Source organism: Notolepis coatsorum (genome assembly GCF_963971535.1).
Source record: "Notolepis coatsorum genome assembly, contig: SCAFFOLD_550, whole genome shotgun sequence".
Classification (NCBI taxonomy): domain Eukaryota; kingdom Metazoa; phylum Chordata; class Actinopteri; order Aulopiformes; family Paralepididae; genus Notolepis; species Notolepis coatsorum.
This window is the reverse complement of record NW_028171463.1, coordinates 101,391-121,264: the sequence shown is the minus strand read 5'-3', so window position 1 is coordinate 121,264 and position 19,874 is coordinate 101,391. Positions and strand designations below refer to the sequence as shown.

Here is a 19,874-nt window from a genome sequence, read left to right as displayed (position 1 = left end):
AAGTGTATAGAACGAAGGGCTTTTATTATAACATTCGTTGCAGACAGTAAAATCATTATGTCTCGTTTAGTACTCCTTAGGAGCGATGTAGTCCACTCCGGCGGAGAGTTAAAGCTAACGTTATTAGCCGTGTTGTGATGATCTGACATTCAGGAAGTAAAAACCTAATACGCGCTTGCCGATTGGTGGTAACACACTGCATGACGCTACAACGTGTGACACGTCTCTCTTCTGACCAATCAGTGGTCTGCAATGTTTCACGTGACTTTTCTGGTACCCAATAGGGTCGCTTGGAACCTCGATAGATGAGTAGGGTATATCTGCAGAGCCGCAAGCCCAACGAGCGGAGGTAATTTATTATTATTATTATAAAAAACAGCTGTGACGCGGTATTCAGCCTACTCTGCGGTGGCCGTGATGTAACAGCGATACCGCGGTAATGCGGTAATCGCGGCAGCTCTACGTGTAGTAACTTCTAGAAGTACGTCTAGTTGGAATTTTTTATATCGCGCTGATTGCCATCAAACTGTATTTCATCATCAATATAATGCATTTGGGGCTATATATCACGTTCTGGAGAAAGCTGCAGAAAGAGATGAAAACATACTTATACATTAGACCATACTTTACTATGAATATGTGAATGAAAAAGTTTAACGTTGCTACACAATGAACAATACATATAGGACTTTGAATGGGCCCTAATAATGGCAATGTAGCAATAGAATTTAAAAAGTTATAGCCCTGCAAAGAAGGGGACTTTCTCCATAGACAAATAGCGCTGGCAATCTATGGTATATCATTAATTTAACCCAAGGCAACCAAAGTGTTAACAGCAGATACACTTTCTTAAATTCCATTGTCCCCGACAGTGCGGTGTGACGGGGAGCTCGGACGGGATGTGTTTTGCTGGTGTTATGAAGCATTAGCTGAAAAGCTAGCTAGTTGGAACAACATCCGCCCGTTACATCAAATCAGATGATCGCCTGTCCTTTCTCCAGGACCTGACACTGTCCGTGATCGTCTATCAACAATAATGCACCCACGGTGAATCGTATTTAAGTTAAGTAGCTACTGACTAGCGTTAGCTGACTAACGTTATCAAATGTCAATGCGGGAAGACGAGCTAGGTCAGCTAGCTTAGCTTGATAATGTTACTGTGTCTAAAGTTGGTGCTATTCATAATCCAGCAATAATGGCTGCAGACCTGCAAGCAAAGTACAGCAAGTTCCAAGTGCCAAAGGATAAGAGTCTGAGGCGGAGTTTCAAAAGAGAATTTTGAATATTTATTTTGCATCGAAAATCACAACATTCGAACGTTCTATCTGCCACTAGCTTACAGACTGAGTAGGGTATATCTGCAGAGCCACTGGGTAGCGAGTGCAACACTGTTTAATGTCCGTGTGGATCATTGGAGTAGGGTATATCTGCAGTGCTGCAGCCCCATACTCATTGATTAATGATACTAATACAAATATATACAATCACCTGTTGTTGAATAAATACCATTACGTTCTAGTTATTACTAAAAAACAGTAACAGTATCTGTAAAAAAAAAATTATATAATATATATATATATTTTTTAATGTATGCACTGGTATCGGATAAATATCGGTATCGGCCGATACCCAAAGCTTAGGTATCGGAATTGGATCGGAAAGGAAAAAATGGTATCGGAACATCTCTAGTTGACTGTGTAGTTTTGTTTAAACAGTAACGTTAGCTTGGTGGCTAACGTTAGCTCACGAACGATAGCTAGTTAACCAACGCTAGCCAGCCCAGCACTTGCGAAAACGAATACCAAACTGATATCAGACGTTGATATCAGGAGCTATCAGTAGCTAGATAACATTAGACAACGCCTCATGTATTAAACAAAAGTGAATAGACTGGGCCATTTTATTTAATGCTTGTTATGTTGAAAGAGGAGCTCTGCGGTGCTCATGCAGTCGAGTCTTGCCGAAGGGTTTGTTGACATGAGATGGGTCTGGGAGGGGGAGGAGGAGGAGGGGCAATACGTGCAGCAGCAGAGTGTGGCTGTGAGAGAAGAGCGAGTGAGAACTCAGCAGAGAATTGGATCATGTTTTCCGTGTCATCGATCGGTTTTCATGATCGGCGAAAATAAAGCATTATCGGAATTCACCGATCTCATATTTATACTGAATATCGGCCGATACCGATCGCTGGCCGATCGATCGGGGCATCCCTAAACGGAACACATTTGTGACTGATCGGTCACCGTCAACTCCTCTGTGCAAACATTACTGACTTTTAACCCGATTGTGAACCAGATCAAGTGTGTTACCTTTTGTTGTGAGTCGGACCAGAGACATGTTGGATACAATTAAAAGAGTCTCTTTCTAACGTCTCTGTGGCAGAACTGTACTGGACCAAGACTTCACATCTGGATCAAAACCTTCTTCTAACGTCTCTGTGGCAGAACTGTACTGGACCAAGACTTCACATCTGGATCAAAACGTTCTTGTGGAAACTGATCAGACTGTGGACACCACAACATCTGTAAGTACAATTATGTTCACATTGTTTTCCACTTATTGCTCCTTCCTTGCAGCAGCGGCGCAAGAAAGGAACTGTTGCGGCTACATGTAGGCTGTCAATAAAAAGGCAGTGAGGGGCTAAACAGAGGAGTATAAACACTGACGCGCATCGTATAATAATTCAGTTCCACATCTATTTTAAACTATATTCTTTCACTTAATGAAACACAGTAGGGGAGACTGGGGTAAATTGAGCATAGGGCAAAATTGAGCCACCCCTTGTTTCTAGGAAACTATAAAACATGGCTAAAGTGGTAAAAAAAAACATTTTTCACTCTTGAAAGTGAATTTAGTCTATCATCTGTTTCATGAGGATTGTGTTTAGACCAACATAGATCATTTAACATTTGTTAAATGAGTTGGGATATCTTTTTCTTTTTTTTTTATCTACTTTTTCTCCCCATTTTCAATTTTTCTCCCTTCCCAATTTCGTATTGTCCAATTCTACCCTCTCCTGTCTCGAACGTTGTTAGGCCATGCCTCCCACAAGCCGGCTGCAATGTGGACGAAGCCTTGCATCATGTGTCCCCTCCGGTACTCGAGGAGGCAGCCGTCTCATCTTTTCACCTGCACAGCGCGATCTCTCAGCGGCGAGGGTCTGCGTGGGAGGGACACACCGCCCCCGTCGCTTCCTGATTCTACTGCGCAGGCGCACCAACCGACCTGTAGGAGTCGCTGTCCACAACGTCCGATCCCCACTAGGGATGGGAATTGATAGGATTTTATCGTATAGATTCCCTTATCGATTCCTGATCACTTTATAATTTACATAAATAAATTGGAAATGCAACAGAACTAAGCTGGTTAGAATAACAACATGCAACTTGACATTTCTGATTGTCATTTATTGTTGAGCCCCCATGTCAGAAAAATACAAAAACTGTAAAAAATAAAACATTCAATAATCAACATAAACGCAAAAGCGTGCTCACATTGATGAAAAACAAACCGGTGGATGTGGCTCTCTTAAGCGAAACGCACATTTTAGTGGGAGACAAAGCGACGTTAGCGGACAACACATACCATAACATTAGCCACTCTTCCTTTGGAACGAGAACCCGTGGAGTTGCTATAGTCGTGAAACGGAAATTGAATATTGAATTGAAGGGAGTATGGTCTGATGCAGATGGTCGGATAACCATAGCTAAGATTATACACAAGAATAGGAAAATAGCGTTGGTAGCGGTATATGCCCCAAATCTATACGAAACTAATTTCTACACTGCACTCTAGGGAAATGTTAAACCTTCCAGAATACTCATTTATAATTGGTGCGGATTTTAATGCCATTTGGGACTAGGGATGCACGATAATTATCGGGCCGATATCAGCAATTATGACGTCATCCCGATAAACTCGATAACATTATTGATAGCTCCGATAACATATAATACATTTTTTGGTTAAAAGAAATCCGGTGTGGGTGGATTTGGATGAAGGGCGCTTGTTTTTATTATAGCCTCCTCCCGTTTTGCCAGTACTGTGGTAAAACTGATAGCGTGTGGTTTAGGAACAGGGAGTTTTTCACTAATCGAGCGCTCCCTTTCTTGGCTGTGACGTAGTCACGTTACATTCGGAGACAGACAGTCGATCTGCCAATTACGTCCCACGGCTTGCACCCACCTCTTCTTCTTACCACCAATCAGAAGCTCTCGTTCGTTTATTTACCTCCGGATTGTCAGCCATTACTCTACTCGGAGCTAACGTTATCTCCCCGCCAGCCACATTGACAAGTACCAGCGCTTATACATTACTGGCAAATGTCTTGTTGCACTTGTGGCAACGAGCGTTGTCAGCATCGACTTTAGTAAAATAGACCCAGACTTTTGAACATTTCGTTCTGCGCCATTATGAGAGCAGAGCTGTCTGAACTGAGTCGGCAGCGCAGCACCCGTGTGAGTGTGTGTGTGAGTGAGTGTGTGTGTGTGGGAGGGAGCCCGCTCGCAGGCAGAGACAGAGGCAGGAGAGATAATAGACAACGGCCAACAAGATTAGTTTGCGACGTTTAAATTCCTCAAAAAAAAACTCCATAATTTCTCGAGTACCGATAGCAGTACCGATGACGTCGGAGCTTATAAATACTAAAAAAAAAAATTGAAAAAAAATATATATATATATATATATATATATATATATATATATATATACAGTTAAAAAAAAATTATAATACAATAAATATCGGGTATCGGCTTGAGGAGCATAAAGTTATCGGTGTCAAAAAATCAATATCGTGCATCCCTATTTGGGACCCTGGGCTAGATAAGTCTTATCCCAATTTTTCCAACGAACAAAAAAAGTCATCTAAAGCGTTAAAGGAATGGACAAAGAATACAGGTGTAAATGATCTATGGCGATCACTCAACCCCACAACCCGGAAGTACTCCTGTTGATCAGCACCGCTCCAGCATCTTTTCAACCTCTCCCTGAGGCTGGAGAGGGTGCCCCAGCTCTGGAAGACCTCCTGCATTGTCCCGGTGCCCAAGAAGGGACGTCCCAGCACCCTCAACGACTACAGGCCAGTCGCTCTGACGTCACACGTCATGAAGACGTTTGAGAGACTGGTCCTGCAACACCTCAAGCCCCTGGTGCGTGACTCCCTCAACCCCCTGCAGTTTGCATACCAGGCAAACATCGGGGTGGAGGATGCCATCATCTACATGCTCCACAGAGCGTACACGCACCTGGAGAAGCCGCGCAGCTCAGTGAGGATTATGTTCTTTGATTTCTCCAGCGCCTTCAACACCATCCAGCCGTCACTGCTAGCGGAGAAGCTCTCTGCGATGCAGCTGGAGCACGGCTTGGTGGCCTGGATCAAGGACTATCTCACTGAGAGGCCACAGTACGTCAGACTAAAGGACAGTCAGTCTGACGTACTGGTGAGCAACACCGGCGCCCCCCAAGGAACTGTGCTGTCACCCTTCCTTTTCACCCTCTACACCTCAGACTTCTGCCGCAACTCAAGCGGGTGCCACCTGCAGAAGTTCTCAGACGACTCCTCCATCGTAAGCTACATCACCGACGACGATGATGAGGAGGAGTACAGAGCCCTGGTGGAGCGCTTCGTGGGGTGGAGCGACAGCAACCACCTCCAACTCAACACCAGTAAGACCAAGGAGCTGGTGGTGGACTTCCGGAGGGGCAAGAAGAGGCCCCCCCCGATTCCCATCTCCATCCGAGGGGTGGATGTGGAGATGCTGGACTCATACAAGTTCCTTGGGGTACACCTGAACAATAAACTGGACTGGTCGGACAACACAGAGGCCCTCTACAGGAAGGGACAGAGCAGGCTGTTCTTCCTGAGGAGACTCAGGTCCTTCAATGTGTGCAACAAACTGCTGCAGTCTTTTTACCAGTCTGTTGTGGCCAGCATCCTCTTCTATGCTGTGGCATGCTGGGGAGGCTACATCAACTCAAGGGACACCAACAAGCTCAACAAGCTGGTGAGGAAGGCTAGCTCCGTGGTGAGAGTCGAGCTTCCTAGACTTGAGGTGATGGCAGAGAGGGGGATGATAAGGAAGCTGGCTGCCATCATGGAGAACCCCTACCACCCCCTCTACGACGAGCTAGTCAAGATGAGAAGCTCGTTCAGCCACAGACTCATTCCCCCCCGACACTCGACTAACCGCCTCGGACAGTCCTTCATACCAGCGGCCATCAGGCTCCACAACAGTGGGCAGCGACTAGCAGCCTCCAGGCTCCACAACAGGGGGCAGCGACAGCGACTGCTACCAGACATTGACCTGGGACTTATAGGAACCCAAGGAGGACAACCTACACTACCTTAGGCTTACTGCACCCTATGTGGATACTGTGATACTGTGAATAATGTATATTTCAGTGGATACCGTGATACTGTGAATAATGTATACTCGGTAGATAGTAAATTATAACACTACCTCATGCATACTGCACCTTATGTGACACTGTGAATAATGTGAATATTCCTCAGCTAGTCAGATAGTAAACTATATTGACCATATTGATCAAATTGTTTACACTGCCTGTGTTGTTTTTTACTACCTGTATACTGTGTTGTTTTACTACCTGTACCCCCCCCCCTCCCCCCCATGCTGCTATGATGCCTGAATTTCCCCAAGGGGATCAATAAAGGAATATCTTATCTTATCTTAAAACACTCTCCAGAATAGATTATGTTTTTGCAACCCCGAGGCTATTTGATAACTGAAGTGGAGATGGTACCCAATGCATTATCAGATCACTGTTATTTACTTCTAATAGGATCATCTGGTGTACTATCATCCCGGGCCCCAAGATGGCGCTTTAACACGACACTGCTGAATAACAAGGAATTCATAACACAACTCAAAGAAGCCCTTTCGGTATTTCTACTAAAGAATTTGAACTCAGTGCCGAACCCTAGAATATTATGGATGTCTGTAAAGGGAATGATCAAGGATTTCACTGATAGCTTCTCATCCAAAATACGCAAGAATCGATGCTCAAAACTGGCGGAACTAGAAACGCTTTACTCTACGTTATTTACTTCTTTACAATATAACTACTCGGTTCGACTGGAATCTCAAGTTAATTTACTAAAAATAGAGATCAACGCCATTTATAAACAACAATCTGAAGTACAAATACGTAGCACAAGACAACAGCATTACACTCAAGGCTCCAAACCAAGTCACCTACTAGCTACGTGATTAAGAATTAACGAAACATTTGCAGATATAACCTCCATTAGAGCACAACAAGGACTTATAACAGACACCAAAGAAATAAACGCGACATTCAAAGAATTCTACTCCAACTTGTATAAATCAGAAACGACCTTTGATCAAAACAAAATGGACACATATCTTAATCAAATTAACCTCCCCAAACTTACAGAGGATGATGCTAAACAGTTAGAAACACCAATCACACTAGAGGAACTCAGGAAGGCCATAACCGAAATGCAAAGTGGTAGGGCTCCTGGAAGAGACGGTATCCCACCAGAAATGTACCTCTCATGCTGGGACATAATTGGACCCCTATTACTTAATATGATTTTATACTCAGTCAAGGAGGGGAACTTTCATAAGAACGACAATATTGCACTCATAACAGTTCTCCTTAAAAAAGACAAAGACCCCACCGAGTGCGGTAGTTATAGACCCTTAAGCCTCCTCGGAACCGATATCAAACTGTTCTCTAAGGTATTAGCCATCAGACTTCAAAAGCACATGACGTCTTTAGTTCATCCGGATCAAACTGGCTTCATAAGAAACCGCTTGATCACTGACAACATAAGACGATTACTATACGTACTAGATGCCAGCAAGGACGACACCACACCTAAGGCGATGCTATCCCTGGATGCAATGAAAGCCTTTGATAGGTTGGAATGGTCGTACCCATGGGCAGTATTAGAAATGATGGGGTTAGGAAAAGGATTCATTGATATGATTAAAGTATTATACAAAGACCCATCGGCCATGATTACAACAGGTATAATCACCTCCGGAATATTTCCGGTATCACGTTCTTCTAGACAGGGTTGCCCTCTTAGTCCCGGACTATTCGATTTATCACTAGAACCTTTAGCACAATATATAAGACAATCCCAACTCATAGAACCAATCATAATCAAGGGCACACAACACAAAATTTGTCTATATGCGGACGACGTAATACTGTTCATGCAAAACCCTAACACCGCAATGCCTCATCTTCTCAAGTTGATTGATGACTTTGGCGACCTATCGGGATTTAAGATAAACTGGCCAAAGTCGGCCTTCCTCCCACTGAACGCCCTTGCAAAAAATACAAGTCTTCCAGAAGAAATACCAATGGTTAAACACTTGAAGTATTCCCTACCATAAGCCAAACGGTGAAACACAATTATATAGAAATCCAAAATAAAATAAAATACGACTTTGACAGGTGGTCAAAACTTAAAAACTCAGTACAGGTACGGGTTTCAATAGTTAAGATGGATGTCTTACCTAGAATCAACTTCATCAGCTCAATGCTTCCGTTACCCCCTCCAGATGGTTATTGGAAACATTTACACTCTTCCGCATATAAATTTATTTGGAATAACAAACCACCACGTATAAAAAGATCCACCGCACAAAGCCGACGGAGGGATGGCATTTCCAAATTTTTTCCACTATTTTAAGGCGTACACTTTAAGACCACTGACAACCTGGTTTGAACCACAAGCATCAGTATCCTGGAGAAAATTAGAAGTAAATATAGTAGCACCACAGAGACTGCAGGACATAGTATACACCAAAGTATCAATTAAGCAATGCGAACTGAAATTTGGTCCCATAATTACTCATGCGATCCGGATATGGCGTGAAACACAAAATAAATATTCCAACCCACATAAATGGCATAATCATACTCCCTTATTCAATAACAATGCACTCCTGATTGATAAACGACCTATAAGATTCCCTAGATGGGAAAAGCAAGGCAGGCATACATTAGGAGATGTTTTCAACAAACAGGGTATTTGTAGTTATGAGGAAATAGAAAAAAATATTAATCTCACCGGTTCCACATATTATTTTTACGCACAATTACTGTTATGTTTGAAAGCCAGGGTGTCCGCGGAGCCTTAGTTTGTCTTAAAATGTCTTAAATCCATTTTCAGAGGTCTTAAAAATGCCATAGAAAGGAAAGATAAAATGCCATGTCATGTTTTATTATGAAATCTGGGGAAGTACGGTTAACGGGAGATAAAGTCGGGAGTTTTTATTGACCGCGTTGTAGCATCACGCAGACCGGAATGGGGCGGAACCAACACGGGTCCTTATGTTGGCCGGGAACAATTTCAGTGGAGTCTAGCTAACGTTAGCAAGGCGAAGCGGAAGCGATAACGTTACGTTTAGTTTAGCATTTGCACTCGTTAATATGGGAAAGTGCCAATTCAACGAGAACTGGCTCGACAATCCACTGTTTGCGCCATGGTTGGTCCCAGTCAAAGACCATTACGAGGCCTGCTGCAACAACAAAAAAAGAGCAGTCGAGTCGCACATGCTGAGCAGCGCTAAGCGTACCTCTGCAAAAACGGCGCCTGCAAACTACTATTTCGAATTTCTTTTCGGCCCCGCCATCTCAGGTACAGTAGGACTATAACATCTGCACCAACAGAAGTCTGGATAACATGCGGCTCCACGCCAACACTTGAAGCTGAGGTCTTAACTTGAAAATAATCTATTCACGGATGTAAACAAGGACACGTTTGTGTTTATGTTCGATGAGAGTCACCCACTATGTATTTTTTCCTCCCACCCACCCCCTCCTAATGTACAGTATCCTCCCATCATATGTATGTTAGGATCTATGGGTAACAGTACTGTATATTTGCATATCTTATATGTCACAAATGTAACAGTACTATATACCTGTATGTCCCTATGCCATAAATGTCATGTATGTTGAGTGTCATAAATGTCACTATGAATTGAAAATGGGGGACCCTGATGTAAACAAGACTAAAGTCTTTCTCTGGTCTGCATCATCTTAACAATTGTGTGTATTGAGCCGTACTGTATTGTACCCATTCTGCAATCTGTTAAACAAAGTTTTCATTCATTCAACCAAACCACAAAAACAAAACGACTGGATGAATAAATGAAAAACTTTATTAACAGATAACAGATCAATACACACAATTGTTAAGGGGATGCAGACCAGAGAGACTTTCGTCTTGTTTACATCAGGGTCCCCCATTTTCAATTCATAGTAACTGTACTGTTACATTTGTGACATATGCAAATATACAGTACTGTTACCCAGAGATCCTAACAGAAAATATATACATATGATGGGGAGGAGACTACATTGGGGGGGGGGGGGGGGGGCGTTGGACATTTACGGTGCCCAGTTTCTAATTGCAGCCTCCCGTAGGTGCTCTTTAAGAGCGGTTTTGAATGTGGGCAGGGGTAAAGTGGGTTTTAGGAGTGAGGTTAAGCCAGGGGTGGGCAATTATTTTTCCCGGGGGGCCGAATGAGCAACTGAAAATATGTTGGGGGGCCGGGCCAAAATTCCAAACTCAATTATGCATAATATACATTTTATTTCTATATAAAAAGCAGTAAATGGCATTGTTTTGACCCCTGGTAAGAGTGTATGTTATTATTTGGCAATTAAAAGGTGAGGTTAGCTTTCAAAAATATCATTTATTCAAATAGAATTTATTTCCAAAATGATAAACAAAATGTGAAACATTAATAACAAAGGGCATTTTGAGTTTCATATACTATTGAAACAAGGATTTTCTTAGCTTTCTAAAGACATCACATCATCTTATAGCAAAAATAAACAAGACATGTCACTGAACTGTGTAAAGAAAAGTGTCCCAGTTTTGTAGCCTTTTTTACTTTACATGCCTATATTAAACATTTAATGTTTTCAGAACTGCAAAAAAAAGAAAAAAAAATATCAAGTGTCCCATTTCACTTGTTATATTTCCACATTTTAGTGTTCTTCAGTTCTTTTTTTTCATTCAGTGTGAGAAATCCAGTCTCTGTTGAGCTTTAACAAGTCCATCAAAGTCAGGTTGCATGTCTGAGGTGGAGATGCGAAGCACAGCTGCCAGATGTTCATCAGTGAGAGAGGATCTGTACCTGGACTTGGTAAACGTCATGACTGAGAATGTCTGTTCACATATGTAGGTGGATCCAAAGAGAACCAACATCTTTTGAGCATGTCTCCTAAGCGTATACTGTGCGTGTGAACGTTGACATGAAAAAAAAAAAAATAAAAAATTAAAAAAAAAACTTTTTAATTTTATTTTATTTTATTTTATTATCATGTAATCTTTCGCGGGCCAGTCAGAATCATCCCGCGGGCCGGATCCGGCCCGCGGGCCGTACAATGCCCAGGTCTGGGTTAAGCAGTAGTCTGACCAGTTTGTTTTGTGATGTTTGTAATCTTGTTTTTAGGGCCTTTGAGGTGCTTTGGTACCATGAGGTGCAAGCATAGTTGTAGTACCCTTGAATGAGTGCTCCTGTTAAGAGTCTTCAGGGTATTCTTGTTTACCAGAGAGGAGATCCGGCACAAGAATCTAGTTTGTTGGTTGACTTTTTTGATACCCTGGGGAGGGTGGTAATAGTTGTGTTCTGACAGGTATCAGTCCCATTGGTGATAATCATGTGTTCTTACAGGTATCAGTCCTATGGTAGTATGTGTTCTGACGGAAATGTGGCTGTTGCACTTGCTGCTTGGCCCCTGGTATATTTTGTATAGCTATATTTGCTATTTATGTTTGGTCACCTCTTTGTTGAAATTCATCCAATCCAGTTACTCCTTTAAGTTCAAGATTTTTAAGTTTCCAAGTTATTTTTTAATAAACATCTTTGGACCAACGTGTCCCTAAACTTAAACTAATTGGTGTCGTTGCATGATTTTTGCCATTTTGTTATTGTGAAATTGGTATTAAATTTAATTCTGAGTGGCATTAAAAAGTCTTAAAAAGCCTTAAATCTGACTGGGCTAAACCTGCAGATACCCTGGAAAGCTCACGGTGTTCCATTATGGATACCAATTGCACACCACAGATACCACACATTTTTCTATGAAAGAGAGACATCGAGAGGTTTTGTATCAGATTTTTATCATCAATTACTAACGGCTTTGTATGAAACCCTCCACCTAGACTCGGTTTGGAGGAGGGATATACCAGACCTAGAAAAAGATTTTGATTGGCAAGAAGCCTGGGCAAATGTTCGACTTACATCAAGGAACCCGGACCATCAACAAATCAATCTTAACTATATTCATAGGACATACTTGACTCCTATAAGACTGAACAGAATGGGTCTTAAACAAGACTCCAAATGCTCCTTATGTACAAATGGGGACGAGGGGACATTTATGCACATGTATTGGGACTGCCCACCAGTTAAGATATTCTGGGAAAAAGTGACTCGGCAATTATCAAATCTCTTAAATCTGAATATACCTGTACACCCCTCTGTATTATTGCTGAATGATGTTTTTGAGTATGCAGTACCTATTCAGCAAAAGAGATTGGTTTTATCTGGTATTACAGTGGCTTAAAAACTGATAGCATCACGATGGTTTCAACCGGAAAAAATGTGCCGAAAGGTCTGGATTCTTACATATCTCGATGTGATTTATCTAGAAATATCTACAGCAAGAATTTTGGGTCTCAATGAATCCAAATTGACAATGTGGTTAGAAGTGGTGGAGAGAATAAAAGCTAGCATTTAATGGTAGTGTCTGGTTAGGAGCGAATGATAATGGATGGATTATCCATTGGGTTAGGGTTAGGGTTAGGGCGGGGGGTGCGAGCAAGAGCATATGTGTGTAGGGGAATAGATAGCAGGTATTAGGGGTATATCTTGTATAAGACATTTATCCAAACGGTGAGTTAACTGATGTGCACTGTTAACGATGCTTGTATATCTAATCGTGTGTTGTCATGTTTGTTTAAAAAATAATACAAAAAACTAACTATAGCCTACACTTAAATAAAATAATGTATTTGAGATTCTCTTTAAATGTATTTATTTTTTTATTCTTAAACTAATTTAATCTATTGAATAACGACCTGTTGAATGTAACTACAGTTCTATATCTTAAACTAATTTAATCTATTGAACCGTAGTTGCATTCAACAGGTCGTTATTCCTCTGACTTCTCTGTCTCACACACGCACACACACACACACACACAGGGAACAAAATAAACTTTTTGACTTACCAGCCAAAAGATTTAAAAAACTACCAGCCAGGCAGATTTTTTTACCAGCCAAAAATTAAAAATAGCTTTTTAGTATAGCGCCATGTGTTATTATTACTATATAATACTCTCATATGCTATTTTCAATTAATATCATAAACAACATAAGGAATATTAGCATAATTTTGAGTGGACTGAAGGAATGAGTCAGCGTTAATAGTTTTAAATGCAAATAATTTATTGAAACATAGAAGTGGGGTCGGGGACACACACACTGTTTCAACTCACCACCCCCACATCATATTGTAGTCTAGTCTGTCTTCAAACTTCCACTCCTCTCGAAACCTTTTTATATTTGAATATCAACATTATCTGTGCATCCTCAGTAATCCTCAGTTTACTACAATATACTCCTCTCCTGAGTCCTGACTAGTGACTTCATCGTCTTTCCAAACGCACGCACACACACAGAGAAAGGGAGAGTGCCCCCCCCCCCCCATTTCCCTTTCCCCAGTCCACACTGTCTGCTGTTCTCTATGGCTCTGCCGCTGATCAGGATTAGCTTGTTAGCTTACGCTAACATAACGTTCATTTCGGGCGATGTGGGCATAAAGGAATGGCGACGATGCAAGGCATGTTAGATGCATTTGACCCGTTGTGAGAAGAAGAAAAAACCACAGACTTATTTCGGCTCGCAAAATAGGCGCACTGCTTTGTAGCTCTGCTCTCAGGGAACAAACTTAACTTTTTGACTTACCAGCCATTTGTAGATTTTAAAAACGACCAGCCAGGCAGATTTTTTACCAGCCATTGGCGGTTGGCTGGTACTTATTTTGTTCCCTGCACACACACACACCGCTCCCTCCCCGGGCCCCTGTCCTGTAAGCTATGGGCTTGTGTTGCTACACGGACCTGTTTGTATGTTGCACGGTACCTACTACTAAACACAGTCAACCCTCTGTCTCTTATATGTGAACTAAAGAGTACAAGGTTTACACAACAGCCCCCACCCCTTGTTTTATTGTATTTGTACCTGTACTACCTGCTGTCGGCTGTTTATCTCTCTCTGTGAGCTTGATTAGCTAGCGTTAGCTCACGTTAGCTAGCGTTAGCTTCGCGGCTAATCTTAGCTTACCCTGAACTAAATCAATGACTGGGTTCTAAAGCATTAGAGTAGTTTTCACTGCACATAGAAGTAGCCAAACAGCGGGAGCATTTCGGGAGCATATGGCCAAAACCCAGACAATATCGAGCCCTTAAGGAATCAAATAGTCTGCCATGGCTACATGCGTGGTGCTAACGTTATTGTTTTGAAATGCGCAACGGTCGGGAAAACCTGGCAGCGATAAGGCAATCGAAAGTCACGGGAGGCATGCGATTCCAGGCATCGGACAATTAGGAACCGGTTTTCCATCCCTAATCCCCACCCACCAGCTTCCCACCCCCTAATACTGCCAATTGTATTGGTATGAATGACCAGCCAAGCTGGTAGCAACGCCGAGAGCTGGGCTCGAACCCAGCATCTCTTGTGTTGGTGGCGAGCGCCTTGCCCACTGCGCCACCTAGACGCCCGAGTTGGGATATCTATAAGCTGCAACATGAGGTAGTAAACCTAGCATGAAAGTGCACCATTTTAGCTTTTGGGGCTAATTAATTACATATGGTATCTCTGGGGTAAGTTGAGCCATTTGGCCAGGGAAGGTTGAGCCGGTGTGAACTATAATTGCCATCATGTAGTTATCCTGAATATGAAAAGTGGCTCAACTTACCCCAGTCTCCTGTCTACATGCGTATTAGGGGAGTCAAAAATGCAATATTTCTATTTTGACCTATTTCTGAAAATGCGAGACATTTTCGCGATGTCTGAGGAATGTAATCTGCCGTCACAAGTTGGCCTAGACGATGCAGAGTCAAATGTCAACAGCAGGGAAAGGTGAATGAATCCCATATGAATACTACTATTGCCGCCAAACCCCCGTTAACACGCCCACCACCTAAAGTGACGGTATGACTAACAATACAATAATTACACAACTGTACAATATGTAGGAGACCAACAAGAAAACATTACAGATATAGTACAATTATGCACAAAATAAGGCCAGAGGTTACTAGCACTTTCAAAAAAGTAGTGATCTTTACCATCACTTGGTCAGTCAAGTCAGAAAAACAAAACAAAAAACTGTAATCCAATGTTCATGTGTCAAAGTCTATGAAGTTCAATGAATGTGAACATCTGATGTCCTCATGGCTCTTCTGCTTCCTGTAGAAGGCAAAGCTTGGTGATAGGCCTGTCCAGATAGCTGGTCTTGTTCTTTATCTGCACTTGACGGACAAGTCCTCTTCTGTCTGGGATAGCTTTCACCATCCTTCCTGTAAGCCATGAGTTGCGAGGTGCAGAGTCATCAACTATGAGCACAATATCTCCAACAATGAAGTTGCGCTCGACACTTGACCACTTATGCCGTTCCTGTAGTAGAGGTAAGTATTCCGTGGTCCATCGTTTGCTAAATAAGTTTGACATATACTGAACTTGTTTCCATCTGCGACGGGCATATATATCCTACTGAAACTGTCCTGGCTCCAATCAGTGTGCTGCTAAGATCCGGTCCCTGTAGGAGCTGTGCATTCAACTATGTTATATGTAGCTCCACGGTTGAATGCGACCCTTATCTTTCTCTTTTTCAGGAGACTGGCAGCAGTGTATGGCTGGCCACGACAAGAGTGGGCTGTCCGCCTCATTCCTCTGCTGACTGGTAAGGCCAGGTGTGCCTTTGTAGCTATGGACCCAGCTCATACCAGAGACTATGACATTTTGAAAGCAGCAGTTTTGAGGAAGTATGAGATAAACAGTGACACTTATTACCAATGGTTCCGCTCCGACGACACACCACCAGATGAGGCCCCCCATGAGCTCTACACCCGCCTCAAGGACTTGTTCTGTAGATGGGTGGGTTATGGCACCTCCACCAAAGAGGAGATCATGGAGAAGCTGGTCCTCGAGCAGTACATCAAGGTGTTGTATCCAGAGGTTAAGACCTGGGTGAGGGAGTGCAACCCAGAAACGGCGGCGGAGGCTGCAGAGCTTGTGGAAACATATGTGACGGCACATGGAGGTCCAAGGGGCCACCGCTACGCTGGCGCACTACACCAGGCCAGAGGTAAGTCTGAGGGTGTTGGGATGGGTGGTTCAGGTAGTTACTCTCCTAGGCAGCCCGGTTTCAACCAGCCCAGTTCGAGCCAGACTAGGCCATAGCCATTTGTAAGAGGATATGCCAGGAATAGGTCAGAGGTTATATGTTGCAACTGTGGTGAGGCAGGCCATATCAGTCCAGTTTGTCCCGTTAGAAAGCCAGAGATAGCAAGTCTCTGCTATGTACCTAGGCCAGCTCTAGGCGCCTCCCCTAAGGACAGTTCTGAGTCACCAGTCATGTCTGTCATGTTGAATGGCAGGCCCCTGTCAGCCTTATTAGACACAGGTTGCACACAGTCTCTGGTCTATGCCTATCTTGCCTATCGTCACTGCTCTATATACACCATGTATCTACCAGACCCTACCATCACTGCTCTATATACACCATGGTGTGGTATCTACCAGGGATGTGCATGACTGACTAAAATCATTTTCGAATAGTCGACCCACCCCCCTAATTATTATTATAATTTTCTGTTTAAATTCAGTTAAAATGTTCAGTTTCAGTTAAATTCAGTTCAGATAATCCTTCAGAACGTTATCGGCTCAGCTGACCGACAATAAATCAAAATGACACCATTCACCATCGTAGCCTATAATAATAACAGCATTGCATTGGCCTATCAACCGTTTTTAATAAACAAACAGAAACAGTAGCATGTGCATCTTTTAGATCAATTAGGCTATGAAAATTAGGCTGCCTCTAAATATAAAAAGGAATTAAATAAGAATGGTTTACTTAAATAAAAAAATAAAAGTATTTTACAAAAATAATAATTTAATATTTTTTAAGATTATATATAAAAAAGGAAAGTTGACTCTGACATGAAAATCGAATGTGGAGACTGGCATCGACTTAAGCATTTTTGTTTGAAAAAAAAAAATGTCATGTTGAGCTATAGATTGTGGATGAATACGCACAGAAATACGCTTCAGTTCAGTTGTTGCTCTGTATGTATGTCCTGCCTTTTTAATAATGTTCCTTTGTGTTTTATTTTTATTTATTTGATTTTATCCCCATCCCCTTTCCCCTAGGGGGCTTTTTACCCCCAAATAGGCCGTTATTGAAAATAAGAACTTGTTCTTAATTAACCTGCCTATTCAAATAAAGGTTTGATGATGATGATGATGAGAAAGGTACACCATGCAAATGTTGATGCTTTATTTGTTTTAAACGAGACAATTTAGAAATGCGCAATGGGCAAATACATTGTGTTTTCAAGATGGTGGACCAGCCGGAAACAGCAATCACATAACCACTATACCTCCCTATACTAATAGTCTTTCGGGTATTTTATTTAGAAAAATGGCCACTTCCCTCCGCGCCTCACTCCCAGGTTTTTTTCTAGTTCAGTACTGTCGAGTCTTGACTTCAGGCACATAGTGCACATCAGGGCTCTACGCTAACCTTTTTCCCAAGGAGCACATGTGCTCCTAAATGAAAAAATGTAGGAGCACACAAAGAAATTTAGGAGCACAGTGAAAATATTTCATTTACATTTTGTATTTTGTACTTGATGTTCATTAACCCTTTATCTGCCAGGGATTATTCTGATCTTAATCCCCTCTCTGCCACCACTATAAGTCTATGGAGATGTTCCCCTTCTTTGCAGGGCTATAACTTTTTAAATTGTATTGCTAAATTGACATTACTATGGCCCATTCAACGTCAAGTATCTATCGTTTAGGATGTAGCAACGTTTTGGTTCTGGTTTATAAGTCTGTGGCCGACGTGAAGAAGAAGAAATCATTTATGTAGTATGGGCGATACATGGATCACAGCAGTTTATATGGATCATAATAAGCAAACACGCTGAAACTTACCGCATCTTCCTCTGACTGTTGGGTGGTCAGCGTGGAGCAGAAAGTGCGCGATTATGGGATGTCGATATATGCGATCCATTTCCAGGTTGTATAATAGTATATACGTCCAAATCATGTTGTTTATCGAGTTATTGGCAACTGATCGCTGTCCAGTGTGTCGAGCTAGAGTCCCGATAACGATAGCGAGTGCCCGGACCGAATATGGATGAGCACCACTTCCGGCGCGTCACTTCCTGTTTGGGCGATCCGCCGATCGGCCACCAGATGGCGCTCTTGAACCGTTGGAGAGTTGAGAGGAGATCAACAGGAGATCCCAAGTCTCCGTGGGTAAAATATGATTGCCATCACAGATTTTTGAAATATTGATCTCAAAGACGCCTTACGGTGTCATTGGCAGATTACGCATGGCGGAGAATGACGTGGGAACACGTCATTGGCGAATAAAGGGTTAACATCTGCTGTCCCTATCAAATCAAACTACTGCTACAAAAGTAACAGTCACTTAACTTTAGCTTTTGCCCTTTTATGCATACAATGCCTATGTTTTGGCTGTGTTGCTCTTCTAGAAAAATAATCCTTTCAGGGTTGCCTATTGAAATACTGTACACCTCCAGTACAGAAACATTGTTTATGAGTTTGCGTGTCTGGTAGACCATTGATTGACAGTCGAGTCTGCCAATTACATCACACCGCTTGCACTCCGGCCGTCCGGCGCTGCAGCTGGACCCTATTGCCCACCTCTGCTGTTGATGTTGTTATCATGTCCGTTACAGACTTACAGTCAACACGACATACGCTACTGCATCAACGTTATGATTAACAAAGCCAGGCATTCGTTTTGTTGCATTAACGTTATATTACTATTGCTATCGCTAAATCTAGGTGTTCTAAAATATATTGCTATTGGTAAGACTATAATAAGTTAGTGTCTCGGAAAACTGCCCTGATCGCAATGGCAGACTTCCAGGAAGTAAACGAGCCAAATGAGAGCTTCCGATTGGTCATTTGCTTTATTTCCCATGAAACCAGTCACGCCGCTCTACTGTGATTGGACCGTTGGCTTGTGTGCAATGTGGGACTTGTAGTTTTTTAACGATTCTCAGCGGAGAAATAAAAAGAACGACTGGGGCTGTAGTCTGCACTCGCACGCCGTGCGAGTAATTGATTTTTCAGGTTCGCACACACATATTTTTAGGGGCATATGCAAGCAATATGGTCGCACTGTAGAGCCCTGCACATTGCTGCGGTTGAGTAGTAGTACCTACTTACTGGTCATGGGAGGCTTCAATAACGTTTGAATGATAATCCATTTTGTGAATACATTTGTTGAAACAACTTTGTTGGTCGACGGCTCCTGCTATCTTAACGTTAGCTGCACTCTAACGTTACATAGCTTAATTAACGTGCATAACATACCTGTGTAACGTTAAGCAGCTTGTGTTCTGCTGGGAAAGCATCACTGCATACACTTTGTTTAATCCAAACGTCCATTCGGAAACGTTGTATTATGAAACCAGTATGAGACGCTGTGCTTATTTATCGTTTCAATTCGGAAAGTTGATACTCGCATGTAGAGCTGCCGCGATTACCGCGGTATCGCTGTTACATCACGGCCACCGCAAAGTAGGCT

At 42.4% G+C, this 19,874-nt stretch overlaps 1 protein-coding gene across 1 annotated transcript in view; it reads left to right on the top strand.

The window, feature by feature from the left end:
• LOC311248256 (uncharacterized protein) overlaps positions 1-19,874 on the top strand; it is a gene marked incomplete at both ends in the record, with an annotated part of 119,605 nt that overhangs the window by 7,362 nt on the left and 92,369 nt on the right. Inside the window, 2 exons of the mRNA XM_084339173.1 lie at positions 2,380-2,521; positions 15,916-16,388. Coding sequence (XP_084195299.1) covers positions 2,380-2,521; positions 15,916-16,388 — 615 coding nt within the window. The remainder of the gene's footprint in view (positions 1-2,379; positions 2,522-15,915; positions 16,389-19,874) is intronic.